Source organism: Ambystoma mexicanum, chromosome 5q, assembly GCF_040938575.1.
Source record: "Ambystoma mexicanum isolate Mex_15411 chromosome 5q, UKY_AmexF1_1, whole genome shotgun sequence".
NCBI classification, from domain to species: domain Eukaryota; kingdom Metazoa; phylum Chordata; class Amphibia; order Caudata; family Ambystomatidae; genus Ambystoma; species Ambystoma mexicanum.
In genome coordinates this window covers 96,012,373-96,027,742 of record NC_090933.1, presented here as the reverse complement: position 1 = coordinate 96,027,742, position 15,370 = coordinate 96,012,373, and the positions used below count along the sequence as shown (strand labels likewise).

Genomic DNA, 15,370 nt, shown 5'->3' with positions numbered 1-15,370 from the left:
GTCCGCTTTTTATTTTTTTCTCGTCCCCTGCCTGCAAGCCTGCATAAGAGGGGGACACCACCGCTACCACATGAAGCCATCACTACCAAACATGGGGAGGAGGGGATTACCCAAACTGATTGTTTACAAATGATCAAATGGTACTGGCCGAATTCAGACAGATTTACCATACAATCGTTTGTAAACGATCAATTTGGGTGATGCCTAATTCACAGGGTCTCCTGACAAAACCCATTGACACCTATGGCGTGCTAAAGCAGGGATGTCCCTGGCCCCCACCTTATTTAGCCTATTTCTTTCTGACATTGGAGAGTTTTTGGACAAGATCAAATATTCCACCAGATATAGGTAGCCAAGGTGTGTCAAGACTTCTTTTTGCCAACGATTTAGTTTTGATTTAGTTTTGGTCGAAATGAAATCTATCATCCTCCAGCAGAGTTTGATGCCCTTAACAAATATATGGGCATAAATGGACTGGGGGTGAATATTGCGAAGACATCCACCATGAACACGACAGGTAACTTATCTGGGGGGGTCTGATTAACAACAGCAAGACGGATTTCCCTCACCAACAAGCATTGAAGATCAAACTGAAAACCTTGATATCCCAGGGCAGGCTGATACAGAATAAATATGGTAACTTTTCAATTCTGCCAGTTTTTCCAAGCTAAGACGATGCTGTTCTGTTAACGTCTTGGGAATAATGGCCCTCTTTAGAAGGACGTTTTTGGAGGAAAATGTTGAAGCTCCCAACCTGATAACTAACATACTTATCAAGATTGAGTTGGGCTTGATGTCACTACAAGCAAGATCGACATGGAAAACGTTCGCCTTGTATCGCAAATGCCTTTGCCCGTCCCGCCCAGGCCCTACCAAATTTTGCGACGAGAACTGAAGAATGATAGAAATATCTTACTAAGTGATTGGAGCAACAGCTTCAAGAGATATCTACAACACCTCCAGATGGACTTGGAAGAATTAATCAACAATCCTGCCTCTTATAAACTTGCTACCGCGAGATACCCATAAGTCATAGAGCACCCTCCCGAAGTAGTTAACTAAGTTTCCAAACAGATGGTATAGGAACCAGTTTATGCGCTTCAGGGTGAATTTTCCGCCCATTAAACTAATTCTGAAAATCTATAAACAAGTCATCTCTGCAGACTGTAGATTTTGTTACTTAAGCATGTCACAAGTTTTTGGGCCGGGCAGTTTCTGAAAGACAATGTACGAATGCGGACCAATTTTGGTCTTCTCTCCAACTAGAGGAGTATTTCTCAACAGCATTTGCTCTGGTGAAGTTTCTTAAAGATGTCTTTGAAATGAATGTAAAATGTATTTAATGGATATCCTGGGTTTGATGAACATGATGCGATATACTGAACCCATTTGAAACAGGGAAAGGCTTGACTCTCTATGAAAAAGGTTTGGTAAAAAACAAATATCATGCAAATACAAAATAAAAATAAACCAATGCTGTACTTAAGCTAGTTATCCCACTGCCCTCTCTAATGTGCTCAATAAAATTGCATAATTGGGGTCTCATATATTATTGAAACTGTTTAGGATGACAGGCCAGGCCAGCTAGAAAAATCATGAAGAAATGTTGAGAATTATCAAATAAGATTGATACGTGTGTACAGTAATGGATGGTCCCCTTTACATAGTCTGTGTCCAGCTGTGTAGTCTCTGGCCTAGCCAGGAGGACTTATCTAAGTATAAGCATCCAGGGGAGATGCACCGACCAATCAGGTGGTCGAAAACACAGCAGAATCCCACAGTAACAACTTGCATTCTCTCAGCCACCCAAGCACCATTCTCTGCATGTCTGCATTTTTTGTATCCCCGGCCCCACCAATTCTTTCCCTTCACTCCTCCACCCTGAAGCCTCCACTTTTCTTCCTGCAACCACCTCCCCTCCTGACCCAACCCCAGTTACCTGCTCCTCTGGTTCTGGTCCCACGTTGTCTCCGCCTCCCATCATGAAAATAGAAAAGGGATTACACTGTTTTCTATTTATCATGATGAGGTCTGCCTTTGACTTTTTATCCCCAAGGTTGACTGGGAATGTGCCATTCATAATGAGCCCCTCTCCCATGCAAAAAAACCTCTTTCAAACTATTAGCACTCCAGAGGAGGCCACAGGGTGCTAATAGCGATAATTTTCAATTTTGAATTATTTATAATGCACAAGGTCCTGACAGAATAAACTGTATCTGGGCGCAGAAGTTACAGGGATATGCGTGTGTAACCAAAGCAACCTAACTGCACTCTAGGAAGCCTCTGTATTTGAACCAATTATTTAAACAAGTATGTTTTCAAAGTTTTCCGAAATTGTAGCAAACATACAAGGCTCTCTCACGGAAGGGAGTTCCACAATCTAGAACTGTAGAACCAGAAACGTCTGTCCCCCCTGAAAACACATCTGGAGGGAGGAATCACCAGCAGAAGCTTATCTGAGGAGCGGAGTGAACGGCTCGGAACATACCGCAAACTACCACTATGGAGGAAGGGAGAGCTGGTTACAGCCCTGAGCCCTCGACAGGCCCTTGGTGCGCTCCACCATACCACGCTTGGGCTAATGGGCTGCCACCAGACATTCTGAGTTCAACAGTACACTATAATTGTCTTAAAGAGAACCACAAAATCGTCTTTAAAGAAAATGGGGAGAAACAAAGCACATTTTATGAAGGCAGTCTTAATGCCTGAAACTAAAATCCTAACACCCGGGTTGTGACAATAATTATAAACGGTTGCAGTTGGATATAATGCATGAATGTCTAATGTTGGTACCTAGAAATGTGACCAAATTAAAGTGTTCAACAGTGAAAGAAACTCTTACTCGCAAAGAGTTCTGCTTTATTTGTCATGAACAACTATTACATTTTGTCTTCCCTAGAAGAAATGGCTGACACCAAAACAAACTTTCTCAAACCTACAAGCAAGAACCCCCCAAAATCGTCTGGTGACCACATAAAAGTAAGAGGAACGAAAAGAACACCTTTGCAGGTAAACAGTCACCATGAAGGAGCAAAAGCAGAAGCAGCAGATGTGGACAACTTAGAAGAGACCTTCAGAAAATTTGCCATTCATGGTGATACCAGGGCCACGGGAAAGGAAATGCATGGGAAGAACTGGTCAAAGTTATGTAAAGACTGCAACGTCATCGATGGAAAAAACATAACTATCACAGATGTTGACATCATCTTCAGTAAAGTCAAGTAAGCTTGCATTTCTACTTCCTCGAATAGGTTTTCTGTCAGAAAAATAATTGTGCTTTACATTGCAGTGTATATGTGTTTATCTTGGCTTTATTTTGACAGTAATAGACACACCATGTTCACGGTAAATGACATTACATTGTAGTAGGAGCTGCTTGAACGTGCATAGTTCAGTATGGTATGTGCGGTCGGGTTAAGACCGGATTACAAAAGGAAGGTAAGGTGCTGTGAGTATTTCACCCAGACAATATTTGACGGGACAGTACAGGCAATATTTTACTATTGGCATTTCAAATATTTTCAGTACGGTGCAGGGAGAATGATATCATTTTAGGATTTTTGTAAGGGTTGAAGGAAGGATAGAGAAGAGAATGAGAGAAGGACAAGCAGTGTGGATAAGCCTTATTAGCACATGGAGATGATTATGGACTTGCTCTGAGCCAATCATAATGTTTAGAATGTAGACAATAACTACAGGCATTGATTGCATTCAGAGCATTCTGACTTCAAAAACAGACAGAGGATGAGAGAAGGGCAAGCAGTGTGGATAAGCCTTATTAGCACATGGAGATGATTATGGACTTGCTCTGAGCCAATCATAATGTTTAGAATGTAGTCAATAACTACAGGCATTGACTGCATTCAGAGCATTCTGACTTCAAAAACAGACAGAGGATGAGAGAAGGGCAAGCAGTGTGGATAAGCCTTATTAGCACATGGAGATGATTATGGACTTGCTCTGAGCCAATCATAACGTTTAGAATGTAGTCAATAACTACAGGCATTGACTGCATTCAGAGCATTCTGACTTCAAAAACAGACAGGGAAACAACAATGCAATTTCCCGGCATGATTTCTTTCACCAGAAACTTCTGCTCTGGGAAGAGTTATTTTTTAAATTGCAGCACCCAATTTAACTGACCGAAAATAAAGCTAAAACATGAGAAAATGCTTTAATTTCCCTAAAAAAAAACAATTTCGTTTTACATGACACCTAACGCTGGCTCATGTTCAACCTATTCAAGTTAAACAGTTATGGAATCTTACCTCAACTCTACAGACTACAACTCTCTGAGAGAGAGCAGGGTGGGTGCATCAAAAAGAAAGAGAAAAGTAAATCTGTCACAGCATCTTCTCAGGTATTACTAATATCGAATGCTGGTTCTCAAGGGGGGGTTCACAAGGAGGGAGTTGGGGATAATTCTATAAAAATGCTTACCAAATGCTACAGCAGAACCTCTTGTCAGGGTCCACTATGCCGAGCTGCTGCAACCCGGCTTCTGGTCACACAGGAATGAAGAGCAGCGTGTTTGAAATCATGGCCACAATACCGCGTGACGTCACCACGTTGCGGGTCATTAGGTCTAACACTGAATACAAGGTAAATGTGTCCTTGCAAGATTCTCGCTGAGTATACATCACGGTAAGAAGCAAGTTCTCTGACCAGTAAAATGGGCCTTATACTATCACAAGACTGCTTCCTCAACATCAGTAATCCTATCACTTTTGAGGACATGTAAGGTACTCAAGTACTGACCAACATATTTGTCTTTAAGATTGTATGCCATATTGTAAAATGTTACCAACTTATCATACATACATTCTCAGATCACTATACCATTCTGTATACATAGAAGCTGCTGTTTACATGTTCTCAGGCCAATCGCCATTCGGACAAGAGGTCATCCTAATTATCCATCGCAGATGTGCCATGTTGTGTACATATTAGCATTTTATCATACCTATACATTTAGCTGATGGTACCAATTAGTATGTGAGGTTAATTACAACGTTTTACCTGTTCAGGATACTAATGGGCGTCGGAGTAAGAGTTGAAAGATGCACCATATCGTTAGAAGATGTACCTATACATATTAGATTTCGTAAACACAGAAATAAAATTGACTTGTTCTGCCACTTGAAGGATTACATTCAGTGAAGTGTGCATGGTGACAAGGTGGCAATGGAAGCATGTCAATTCTCATATATTCTTATTTACTTTATCCCAAACATCTTCACTAGTAATAAATGTCAGAGCTACTCATCTTAACATTATTATACATGCTTATACAGGTAGATACGCATATACTTTCTATATTGGTATGGCCACAAAGGGAAAATATAACCAATCCCCACAGAACCTTCCATAGTCCCATAACTCTGCCACCTCTTTCACCGTAGGTGTTCTATTGAAGTGACAAGGTATCACAAGAGCAAGAACATACATAGCTACACATTTGCTTAAAAAGTAGGTTACTTATATGCATCCTTTAGCATCAAGGGCATATTCCATGACAAAGTGTTGATCGTCCCATTCAAAAGTGTCATAGGTCATAGACTCTAAATGTTCAGGAGTAATTGGTGGATTCATATGGGATACAGAATCAGTTACAAAAATGACCTTAGATGATAACGAGTCTCTAAATTTGCTATAATGATTAATATGTTACACATATTGGAATTAATGAACAGCTAGAAGCTCAAATATATTGCTAGTTAGTCTATATCAATATTCTCATTGTGTGAATGCTAGGAAATCTATAAGTACTGATGGAAAGACAATTATCTTCTCAGCCCAGTTTTACAAAAAACAATGTAGATTCAATTCTTCGTTCATCCTGTTAGGAAAAACGGTGTCTAGTCGACCTACCCAGTAGGATTCTCTATGTTCTTATTTCTTATTGATACTCAATTGTAAGTCTGTGATATTTACAACTTCTAGGATCTGGAATCTGATTTGGGATAGTTGATGCCTCTGTTCAAAATGTCTAGACACAGATGAGTTTTGATTGTGTGCCCTTATGTTAGATTTGTGCTCGTTTCATATTATGCAAGCTTTCTGGCTAGTCTGGTCCACATACAGAATGCCACATGGATGCTTGATGGAATATACCACGTTTTGCAAATTGCATATAGCAAAGTGCTGTAGTTGAATTTTTTTCTCCTGTTCTAGTTTTTGTGACAGAATCTCCCTTAATGATATCATTACAGCTGTTATATTATATACATGGAAATGTAAATTTTTTCTTGGATCTCTGTGTCTTATTGTCCTTAGATTTAGTTTTAACCAACAGATCTTGTAAATGACTGCTCCTCCGAAAAGCAAAAATAGGTTTCTCTACAAATAGATTTAGCAGGTTACTGTCACAAGTGAGTAGCGGCAAATGCTTCAATATGGTCTTTTTGATTTTGGTGGATTGAATGCTGTATTTGCTTACAAATACCAGAGGTGTTTTTTCCGAATCAGAAGGTGTTCTTTAAGTGGTCAGTAAGGAAGACCTTTCCTTATATTCTACTTTGCTCCTTGCTTCTTCCAGTTCTTCCTCTGGGTATCCTCTTCCTTTGAAGTAAGCAATAATTTTGTCTAGAACATCCTTGCACTCATTTTCAGGTTTCACGATCCATTTAACTCGCAACAGTTGACTGTATGGCTGTCAGGGTCCGGCTTGACTGAATTCCACAGGAGCTGATGCTGGCCCCACAGACCCTCACCAGGAGTTCACCTCTCAACCCTTAAGTATAAGCTAAGCTGAGAACCCCAAGAAAGGGAAAGGGGAATTTGGAGAAAATAACAACTGAGACACTGCAGCCCTGCAACCGTCTGGTAGGCTCTGGTATCTGTAGTAAACAAATACACTTGATTACTTATATATTCATATAAACTTCCTTTCTAAAATTATTTTAAAATAAACTCTAACTTCATTACCTCTTAAACCTCTGTATAAGACTTAGAGGTTAATTATCAGTATGGAATATTTTGTAAACAATTATCCTGCTTAGTGCATATAGTCTCAAGCCATTCAACTCTCTTTAGAATCCTAAAGTAATGACCCTTGAAAGCACCTTACAGATTTAGATATTCTTCTTTGCTTTTTAAGTTCTTTTAACTCTATGAAGTTTGAGTTTTAAATGCTTTTGTGAAATGCAGTCTTTCTTTGAAGAATTGAATTCCTTTTGCATAAAAATTACATTAAATAGAAACTCAATGCTGCTCTCCTTCTGCGTGTGAATCTTTTCTTTTTACACATACGAACGCATAGTTTCCTTCTTGACACGCGTTTGCGATAAACACGCGAAATCACAAGACGTGAAAAATTGTCCTCGCGTATAAAATTCACACGCGCATGTTAACTAATACATGCACGCGTGAAAACAAGAGTACGCGCGCTAAAAAACAACTTGTGCTAAGTAAAATGGACTCGCGCTCTATCGCTACCGAACACACGCGGTTATACGCAACGTCACTCACGTGAAAATTGTACACACGTTCAAAACAACTCGCGCTTAGTTAAAAAAATGGACTCATGCTCTATCGCAACCCAACACGCGCTTTCTTACGCAACGTCTCTCACGTTAAAAATGTGCACGCGCTCAAAAACAACTTGCGCTATTCATTTGGACACGCGCTCTATCGCTCAGAATACCCGCGCGCTCCCACAACAACGTTACTGACGTCACGCGAACTCGCGCATGCGTTTAAACAGTCTTGAAACACTTTTCATGCAGTAAACAACTTTAAAACTTGAGCGCACAGTCTTCACACGTGTTTCCTTATTGTAATAGAACTGTATGCACCAAGAAGATCTAATTTGGTAAACACTGAAGCTCCTTGAATCTGGTCCAACATCACAGAGATTAAGGGCAGAGGATATCAATTTTTAACTGTAATTTTTTTCAATGCCCTATAATCGATACATGTCCGTAAATTACCTTCCTTTTTGGAACAAAAAATAGTGGAGAAGCTGCTGGCAACTGAGAGAGCCTGATGAACCCCTTAGCCAGATTTTCTTAAATGTAATCTTTTAAATGTTGATTCTCTTTCTCAGTCAGGGCATAGATGTGACTGCAAGGAATGTGGGCTCCTAGTTCTAAATCAATTTTACAATCGTATTCTCGATGAGGAGGTAATTCGTTAGCTTCCTTTTCACTAAACACATCATTAAAATCTTGATAACACTTTGGTAATTCTCCAATTACTGCCCCAATAGAATGTACTATGGTTCCCAATTCCACCAAACTTTCTACTACTTCTGAACAACTACCGGTAACATCCTCCTGAACTTTTTCCTTTCAGCAATTTGTAACACAAAAACGAAGAATCCAATTTCACCACTCTTCTTCCCCAATCAATCTGAGGGTTATGATACGTCAACCAGGGCATTCGCAAAATTATTTTCAACTGTGGAGTATCCATTAACTCAAACACAATTTCCTCCCAGTGTCCTCCAATTGCCATTCCCAATGGAATTGTTTCATGTGTAATTAAACCTGAAGTCAGTTGAGACCCATCCACCGCTCTCACATTCTCTGGTATATTTTTACAATGTGAGGCACATTCATATCTTTAACCACATTCCAATCCATGAAATTTCCAGTGGCTCCAGAATCAATTACTACTGGACCACTTCCCTTTAATTCCTCTTTTATATACAAGGATACATTCAATGTAATATGTGGTACCGCAGCTTGGATTGTATTTGCCACTTGTTGATTTCTGGAACTGTTTGTAGACGAAGAGGTTTTTTGGACACCAAGGGCAATTTCCAACAAAATGTCCTGATCTACCACAATATAAACATAAATTATTCTGCCTTCGCCTATCCTTCTCATCCTTAGTTAATGGACCTCTCACTTTATTTACTCTCTCTGCATTCCCAGTTCTCAATTCTTTATTTACAAATTCTAATCTTCCCTTATCAACTCTAGGGAAAACTCTGGGTTGCTCAACTCCTCCTCTTCTACGCTCAGCCTTGCGCTCCCCTAATCTATAATCAATTTGTATGACTAGATTAATTAAATCTTCACATGAAGTGGGTCTATTAACAATTGTAGATAAAGCATCTTTCAACTCCTCTCTCAAGCCTCTATAAAACAAAGATGATTGCTTCTCTTCTGGACAATTGCTCTCTAATACTAAAGATCTAAACTGTGTGATGTAAGACACTAAATCTTTAGTTCCCTGTTTTAACTCTAATAATTCTCCATCAACTCCTTGAGATAATTGTCGTCTGTCAAACATTTTTTTAAATTCTAACTTGAAGGCTAACAAGTTCTTTAGTATAGGATTCTTTTGACCAACTAATAACACGGCCCAAGCTGGTGCCTCACCAGTAAAGTAAGACAGCATAAAAGCTATTTTAGTAGCATCTGTATTAAAAGCTTCAGGTCTACAAAGGAAATGAAGTTCACACTGTGTAAGGAAAATTTGGCATTTCTTGGCATCTCCCCCAAAACGTTCCGGAGGTGCTAAAGGGACTGGACCTAAAGGTATATTCAAACTTCCCCTACTTATCCCCTGAGAACTCGTTCCTTCATCCAAATCCTCTAATTAACACTGGTAATTCTCTACTAGGATTCTCTGAAACTCTTGACTCCAAAGAAATGTCCTCTCCCCACCGGGTAGAGTTTAATTCTTCAAACTTAACTTGTAATTCTTGGTTCTCTTTTCGCACAGCCCTCATCTCCTCCTTTAACTCTGAAAACATGTCCCTAATGGAACTTGCTAATGCTTCTGTGAGATCCATATCAGCTCAGGTGTAAAAGTTATCGTGGGCCTTTCATCCTGCCAGGGTCCGGCTTGACAGAATTCTACAGGAGCAGATGCTGGCCCCACAGACCCTCACCAGGAGTTCACCTCTCAACCCTTAAGTATAAGCTGAGCTGAGAACCCCAAGAAAGGGAAAGGGGAATTTGGAGAAAATAACAACTGAGACACCGCAGCCCTCCAACCGTCTGGTAGGCTCTGGTATCTGTAGTAAACAAATACACTCCATTACTTATATATTCATATAAACTTCCTTTCTAAAATTATTTTAAAATAAACTCTAACTTCATTACCTCTTAAACCTCTGTATAAGACTTAGAGGTTAATTATCTGTATGGAATATCTTGTAAACAATTATCATGCTTAGTGCATATAGTCTCAAGCCATTCAAGTCTCTTTAGAATCCTAAAGTAATGACCCTTGCAAGCACCTTAAAGATTTAGATATTCTTCTTTGCTTTTTAAGTTCTTTTAACTCTATGAAGTTTGAGTTTTAAATGCTTTTGTGAAATGCAGTCTTTCTTTGAAGAATTGAATTCCTTTTGCATAAAAATTCCATTAAATAGAAACTCAATGCTGCTCTCCTGCGTGTGAATCTTTTCTTTTTACACATACGAACGCATAGTTTCCTTCTTGACACGCGTTTGCGATAAACACGCGAAATCACAAGACGTGAAAAATTGTCCTCGCGTATAAAATTCACACGCGCATATTAACTAATACACGCACGCGTGAAAACAAGAGTATGCGCGCTAAAAAACAACTTGCGCTAAGTAAAATGGACTTGCGCTCTATCGCTACCGAACACACGCGGTTATACGCAACGTCACTCATGTGAAAATTGTACACACGTTCAAAACAACTCGCGCTTAGTTAAAAAAATTGACTTGCGGTCTATCGCAACCCAACACGTGCTTTCTTACGCAACGTCTCTCACGTTAAAAATGTGCATGTGCTCAAAAACCACTCGCGCTATTCATTTGGACACGCGCTCTATCGCTCAGAATACCCGCACGCTCCCACAATAACGTTACTGACGTCACGCGAACTCGCGCACGACAGTCTTGAAACACTTTTCATGCAGTAAACAACTTTAAAACTTGAGCGCACAGTCTTCACACGTGTTTCCTTATTGTAATAGAACTGTAAAACGTCTTTTCACTCAGTAAACTTTAAAACTTGTTAACTCTTTAAGTTTTCTTATGAAAGATGAAAGTTCACTGTGAAAATCTTTTAGCTTTTGAAAAGAACGATCCCACCTGATGTCTTCTAGTTCACTCCGGCTCAGCAAACGATTTTCTTACTTCTTTGGTAAATCTTCTGAACTCTGAAAGGCCTTACTTAAGGAGCTGAACTAATACACAACCAGCCACTGAATTACTATGGATGAAAGGCAGTTTAGAATCTTGCTCACCTCCCAAGAATCCAAACCATTATCCTATCCACCAATCAGACAAACCAAACATACTATTGTTCTTTAAACCAATCAGATTAAGTTTCTTTCTCTCCATCTTGACTTGGGCAACCACAATGTTAATTCTATGTACAAACTCTTCCTGATTACTACTCCAGCCAAACTCTTCCTGATTACTACTCTAGCCAGCCCTGACAATGGCAAGCTTTTAATGGTTGACCAAGGGTGGAAGCTCATTCTGTGCAACAGATTGTTTCTGTCAGTAGGCTTGTGATACACAGTGGTATTAAAGCCAGGTGATGTTATGCTCACCTGGTATCCACAGGGACGCCACCCAGCCGGGTTACTCGCTGGTATGCTTCTCAGCTTTGCCCTGATGTGGTCTGCGGGGAAGTTTCTGCCTGAAAATACAGGAGGACTGTGTTGAAGACTGACCAACTGGGGTAAGTATCCTCCCTCCACCCCCGTATGATTTCAGTCCCTCTGGCGCCCTCTACTCACCTTGTGGTAGAATTAGGAGTGCTCTCCGTCCTGCCTTCTTTGCAGGGGCGCGTTGTCTTTCATGGGCGAGTGCGGTCCAGTTACTCCACTGATGCCGGCCCATTTGATATTGTTCAGGTAGGTCTTATTGCTGTTCTTTAGTTTTGTTGCTATCCTGCATGCCTTTCTTTGTTTAAAATGTCTCTTTTTTCTCCCTTAGGTATGCAGAGCTTCAGTGCGGCGAACTGGCTTGGTTGAGCCCTGCTGGTAAATGATGGCGCATTAAGAGCGCTATGATGCGGTAAGTAAGCGCTTTGCGCAGCGCTGCAAAGTCTTGCCTTGGCTAACCTGTGTTTTCCTTCCTTGTAGGTCGCGGTGTTCTTCAGCGCGAGTGGAATGTCCAGAGTGGTGCCAGCTGAGAGGTGGCCAGCCAGGTAAGCCTTTTGAGCAGTTTGTAACTTGCAAATGTCTCTACTGCTTTCTTTAATGTTGCCTCTATCTTCCTCCTCCAGGTCGTTCTGTCCGGGAGGCGTGCAGATTCGAGGAAGCTGTTCTCAGTAGCTATGAGTGTTTAAAGATGAAGACTGCAGGTAAGATGCTGCTGCTAATGTTGTTCCTTTTGTCTCCTTGCAGGTTCTGCTTCTCCGAGGTTCGAGGGAATAGCTGGACACGGTGAGCGTCACGTTGCAAGCTGCAAAGTAACGCGAAGCGTGTTGTCTTGCTCGGCTGTGGTTTAAATAGCCCCAACAAAATAGTCCAGGTAAAGTAGTCCCTAGGCTACCACACCCAAAACACTAGACCGCATAGCTTGGTTCTCAGGAACCAAGCTATGTGGATGCCTCCATGTTGGCTGACAATCAATAAAGTAGTTCCCAAGCACATTGTTTTTTCATGGTGTATGAGCCTGGCACCATAGGCGCCAGGACTCGCCCCATGACGGCTTTTGAAGAGGATGCCAGGCTCTAGAGGCCCGAGTCCTGACTCCACCGGGTCAATGGGTTTGCCAGAGGGGTTTTTGGGCGAGGGTCGTGACAGGTACAGCTGGTGTATTTTGTACATCCAGGTAATGCATTCCAGCATCACCTATCTCGTGTGTGAATTGTATTTTGTTGTCAATGATGTTGAGATATTCTAAATAAGATAGTAATGTTTCTCGAGTGTCGTTCCATATCAGGAAGATGTTGTCAGTATAACGACTCCAGTATTGCAATCACTTATGCTATACTGGGTGTTGGATGAGGTGTTTGTGTTCAAACTTTAGCAGAAATGCATTTGCATTAGCTGGAGCCATGGTGGCCCCCACAGGAGTGCCACTTGTTTGCAAATAAAAGACAGTCTTGTATTCGAAATAGGAATTCTGTGCTATGAAATGTAACAAAATCATAATCCACTCTTTAGAAACTCCCACTTAAATTCTCTTTTAGAAGTAGCGATTCTACTGCCTGCTGTCCCAAATCATGACGAATAGAGCTATATAAACTGCAGACATCTATGGTTGTTAATATGTCATTCTCACCAATATGTATGGAGTTCATTTGGTTTCTTTAATGAAAGTGGGATACTTTTGAGTAATCAGTTGCATTATCGTTTTTTTCTAACCCAAGGATTGTAGGACACCGTTCATTGCTGACACAATTGGTCGACCAGGTGGTTTCTCTAGAGATTTATGGATTTTGGTAACAAGTAAAAATGAGGTGCTGTGGGATGACATTGTAACAAAAATGACTTTGTTTTCTCATTGATCCAATCATAACTTTCTGCCAGATCCAAGAGAACTTTAAGATTATCTATTCTCCAAGGCTCACTAGCATCACAATCTTTTTATTTAAGTTGTAAATCCCCTGTGACAGCGGTATTGTCAATGTAACTAACAGCATCTAATGCTTATAGGAGGATTTACTGATGCCACAGTCACAAGGCGAGGGAACAGAGGGACCCATATATCAATGGCCTTTCCATAACCCAATCTAGTGGTACGCCTACCTGTAAACTTAGCCTAACCCCCTTCCAAACCATAGGATCACCAAGACATGGCTCAATCACTGAGCAGCCCAGCCCTCGGTGCAGAGGTGTCCCCGATATGCATCTCCCAAGGGGACTGTATATTGAAAAGCTGCTCCTTCAGCCTGGCAGGGTGGGAAGTCTGAGGGCCCGATTATCATCATGGTCACAGTGAACATGCTAAATAGCACGATTCACTGCGCCATTTGTTGACGCCCAGGCACCACTGCTATTCTGAAGTGGGCCTGGGCGTCATCGCAAAGCAAAACAGTGCTTTCGTTGATATCCGCCTTTTTCCAATGGAAACAGGCGGATGAAGATTCCCGGCAGCACTTTCGTTAAATAACGAGGAAATTGTTGTTTAACGAAACTGCTGCCGAGATCAAAACAAAAGCATGTGCTGCCTGGAGCCCTGCAAGTCGAGTGACTGTTGTGGCAGCCTGCCGTTTTTACTTCATTTAATGCATTTTTGTGCATCTTTGGGGCATATTACATGGACAGCAGTGCACAGGAGTGCAAAGTGAGAAGGTGTGGGCCTTATGGGAAAGTTGTTTGTGAAAGAAAGTTTTAGCCCATGTTCATAAGGTGCAGCTTTGGCAATTTGAACACCAACATCAGTGCACTGGAGTGCAAACTGTGGTGTTTTTGGCAAAACAAAAAATCTTTCTGTGCAATTTGATGGCCTTTGTGTAAATCATTGGGGCATTTGGGCTGCAATTGGACAATGGACATTGCACAGGAGTCCAACAGTAAGGTGTTGGTGTGTGTTGGTGTGTGTGCAGTTTTGGATAATTTTTGTGGAATTTTGTAAGCTTTTTGTGATTTGGCCAAAGATTACAGACAGCAGGCTACCATGGCTGATGGGAAAAATGCTTATGATCAAAGTGGAGGGTGCAAAATAAAGGCAAAGTTCAGTGAAGTGGCACTGGGCATCCTCGTGGACGAAGTACTAAGGCACGAAGTGCTGTTATTTGGTGCAATGTCCCACAGAACCCCTTTGTCAGAGAAAAACCGCCTGTGGGATAGCATTACTCTGAAAGGTAACGCAGTATCAAACACCTTACGCACAGTAGACGAAATGAAAAAGCTCTGGTATGATGTTCGCCGCAGGGTTCGTGAAAAATTTCTTGAAAGCAAAGAGCACTGTAAGGGCACTGGCGGTGGTTCTCCATATGAGCCAAATTACACATCTGCAGAACTGAAGGTGCTTGCAGCAATGGACCCCGGTAGCCTGGAGGGTGTTGGAGGCATGGATACGCTTTGCAGTGGTAAGTGGAAGAACATGAGCTTTATTGTATTGTATTGTATCGTTTTTGGTCATTTATATAGCGCTCTTTCCCCATTTCTGTGGCTTCAGTGCACTTTTTCCCTGGTTGAATGCCCTTGGCGACCATAGTCAATGTGGTTGAAAAATTGTAAGGGGGCAGTTTATTGAATGTGAGTGTGCGTGGGTGGCTGACAAGGCTCTAGCAGCCCAGGTCAGTCACATGGGTGGGTGATGTTGGTGGTTCAAGGAAGATATGAGAGTCTTGTATAGTGGGGGGAAGGCCTAAACCTGGCAATGCAATTCGTTTGTAGACACAGCATTTTGTGTGAGGGCAATAGCTTCACTTTTGTGCATTCAAACCCTAGTAAAGAGAGTCTGTTTCAGTGCTTTGGGTATGCCATGGTGTTAATATACATATGTGTTGGTAAAGGACTTTCTGTTCTT

General features: G+C 41.2%; 1 protein-coding gene across 2 annotated transcripts in view; it reads left to right on the top strand.

Moving 5' to 3' along the window:
* The window catches only part of TPPP (tubulin polymerization promoting protein), a 259,069-nt gene that overhangs the window by 73,353 nt on the left and 170,346 nt on the right, over positions 1-15,370 (top strand). The window contains exon 2 of one of the 2 annotated variants that reach the window (XM_069622326.1): positions 2,900-3,221. In XM_069622326.1, coding sequence (XP_069478427.1) covers positions 2,905-3,221 — 317 coding nt within the window. In that variant the 5' untranslated portion in view covers positions 2,900-2,904. The remainder of the gene's footprint in view (positions 1-2,899; positions 3,222-15,370) is intronic. The other variant, XM_069622327.1, reaches the window with a different exon arrangement.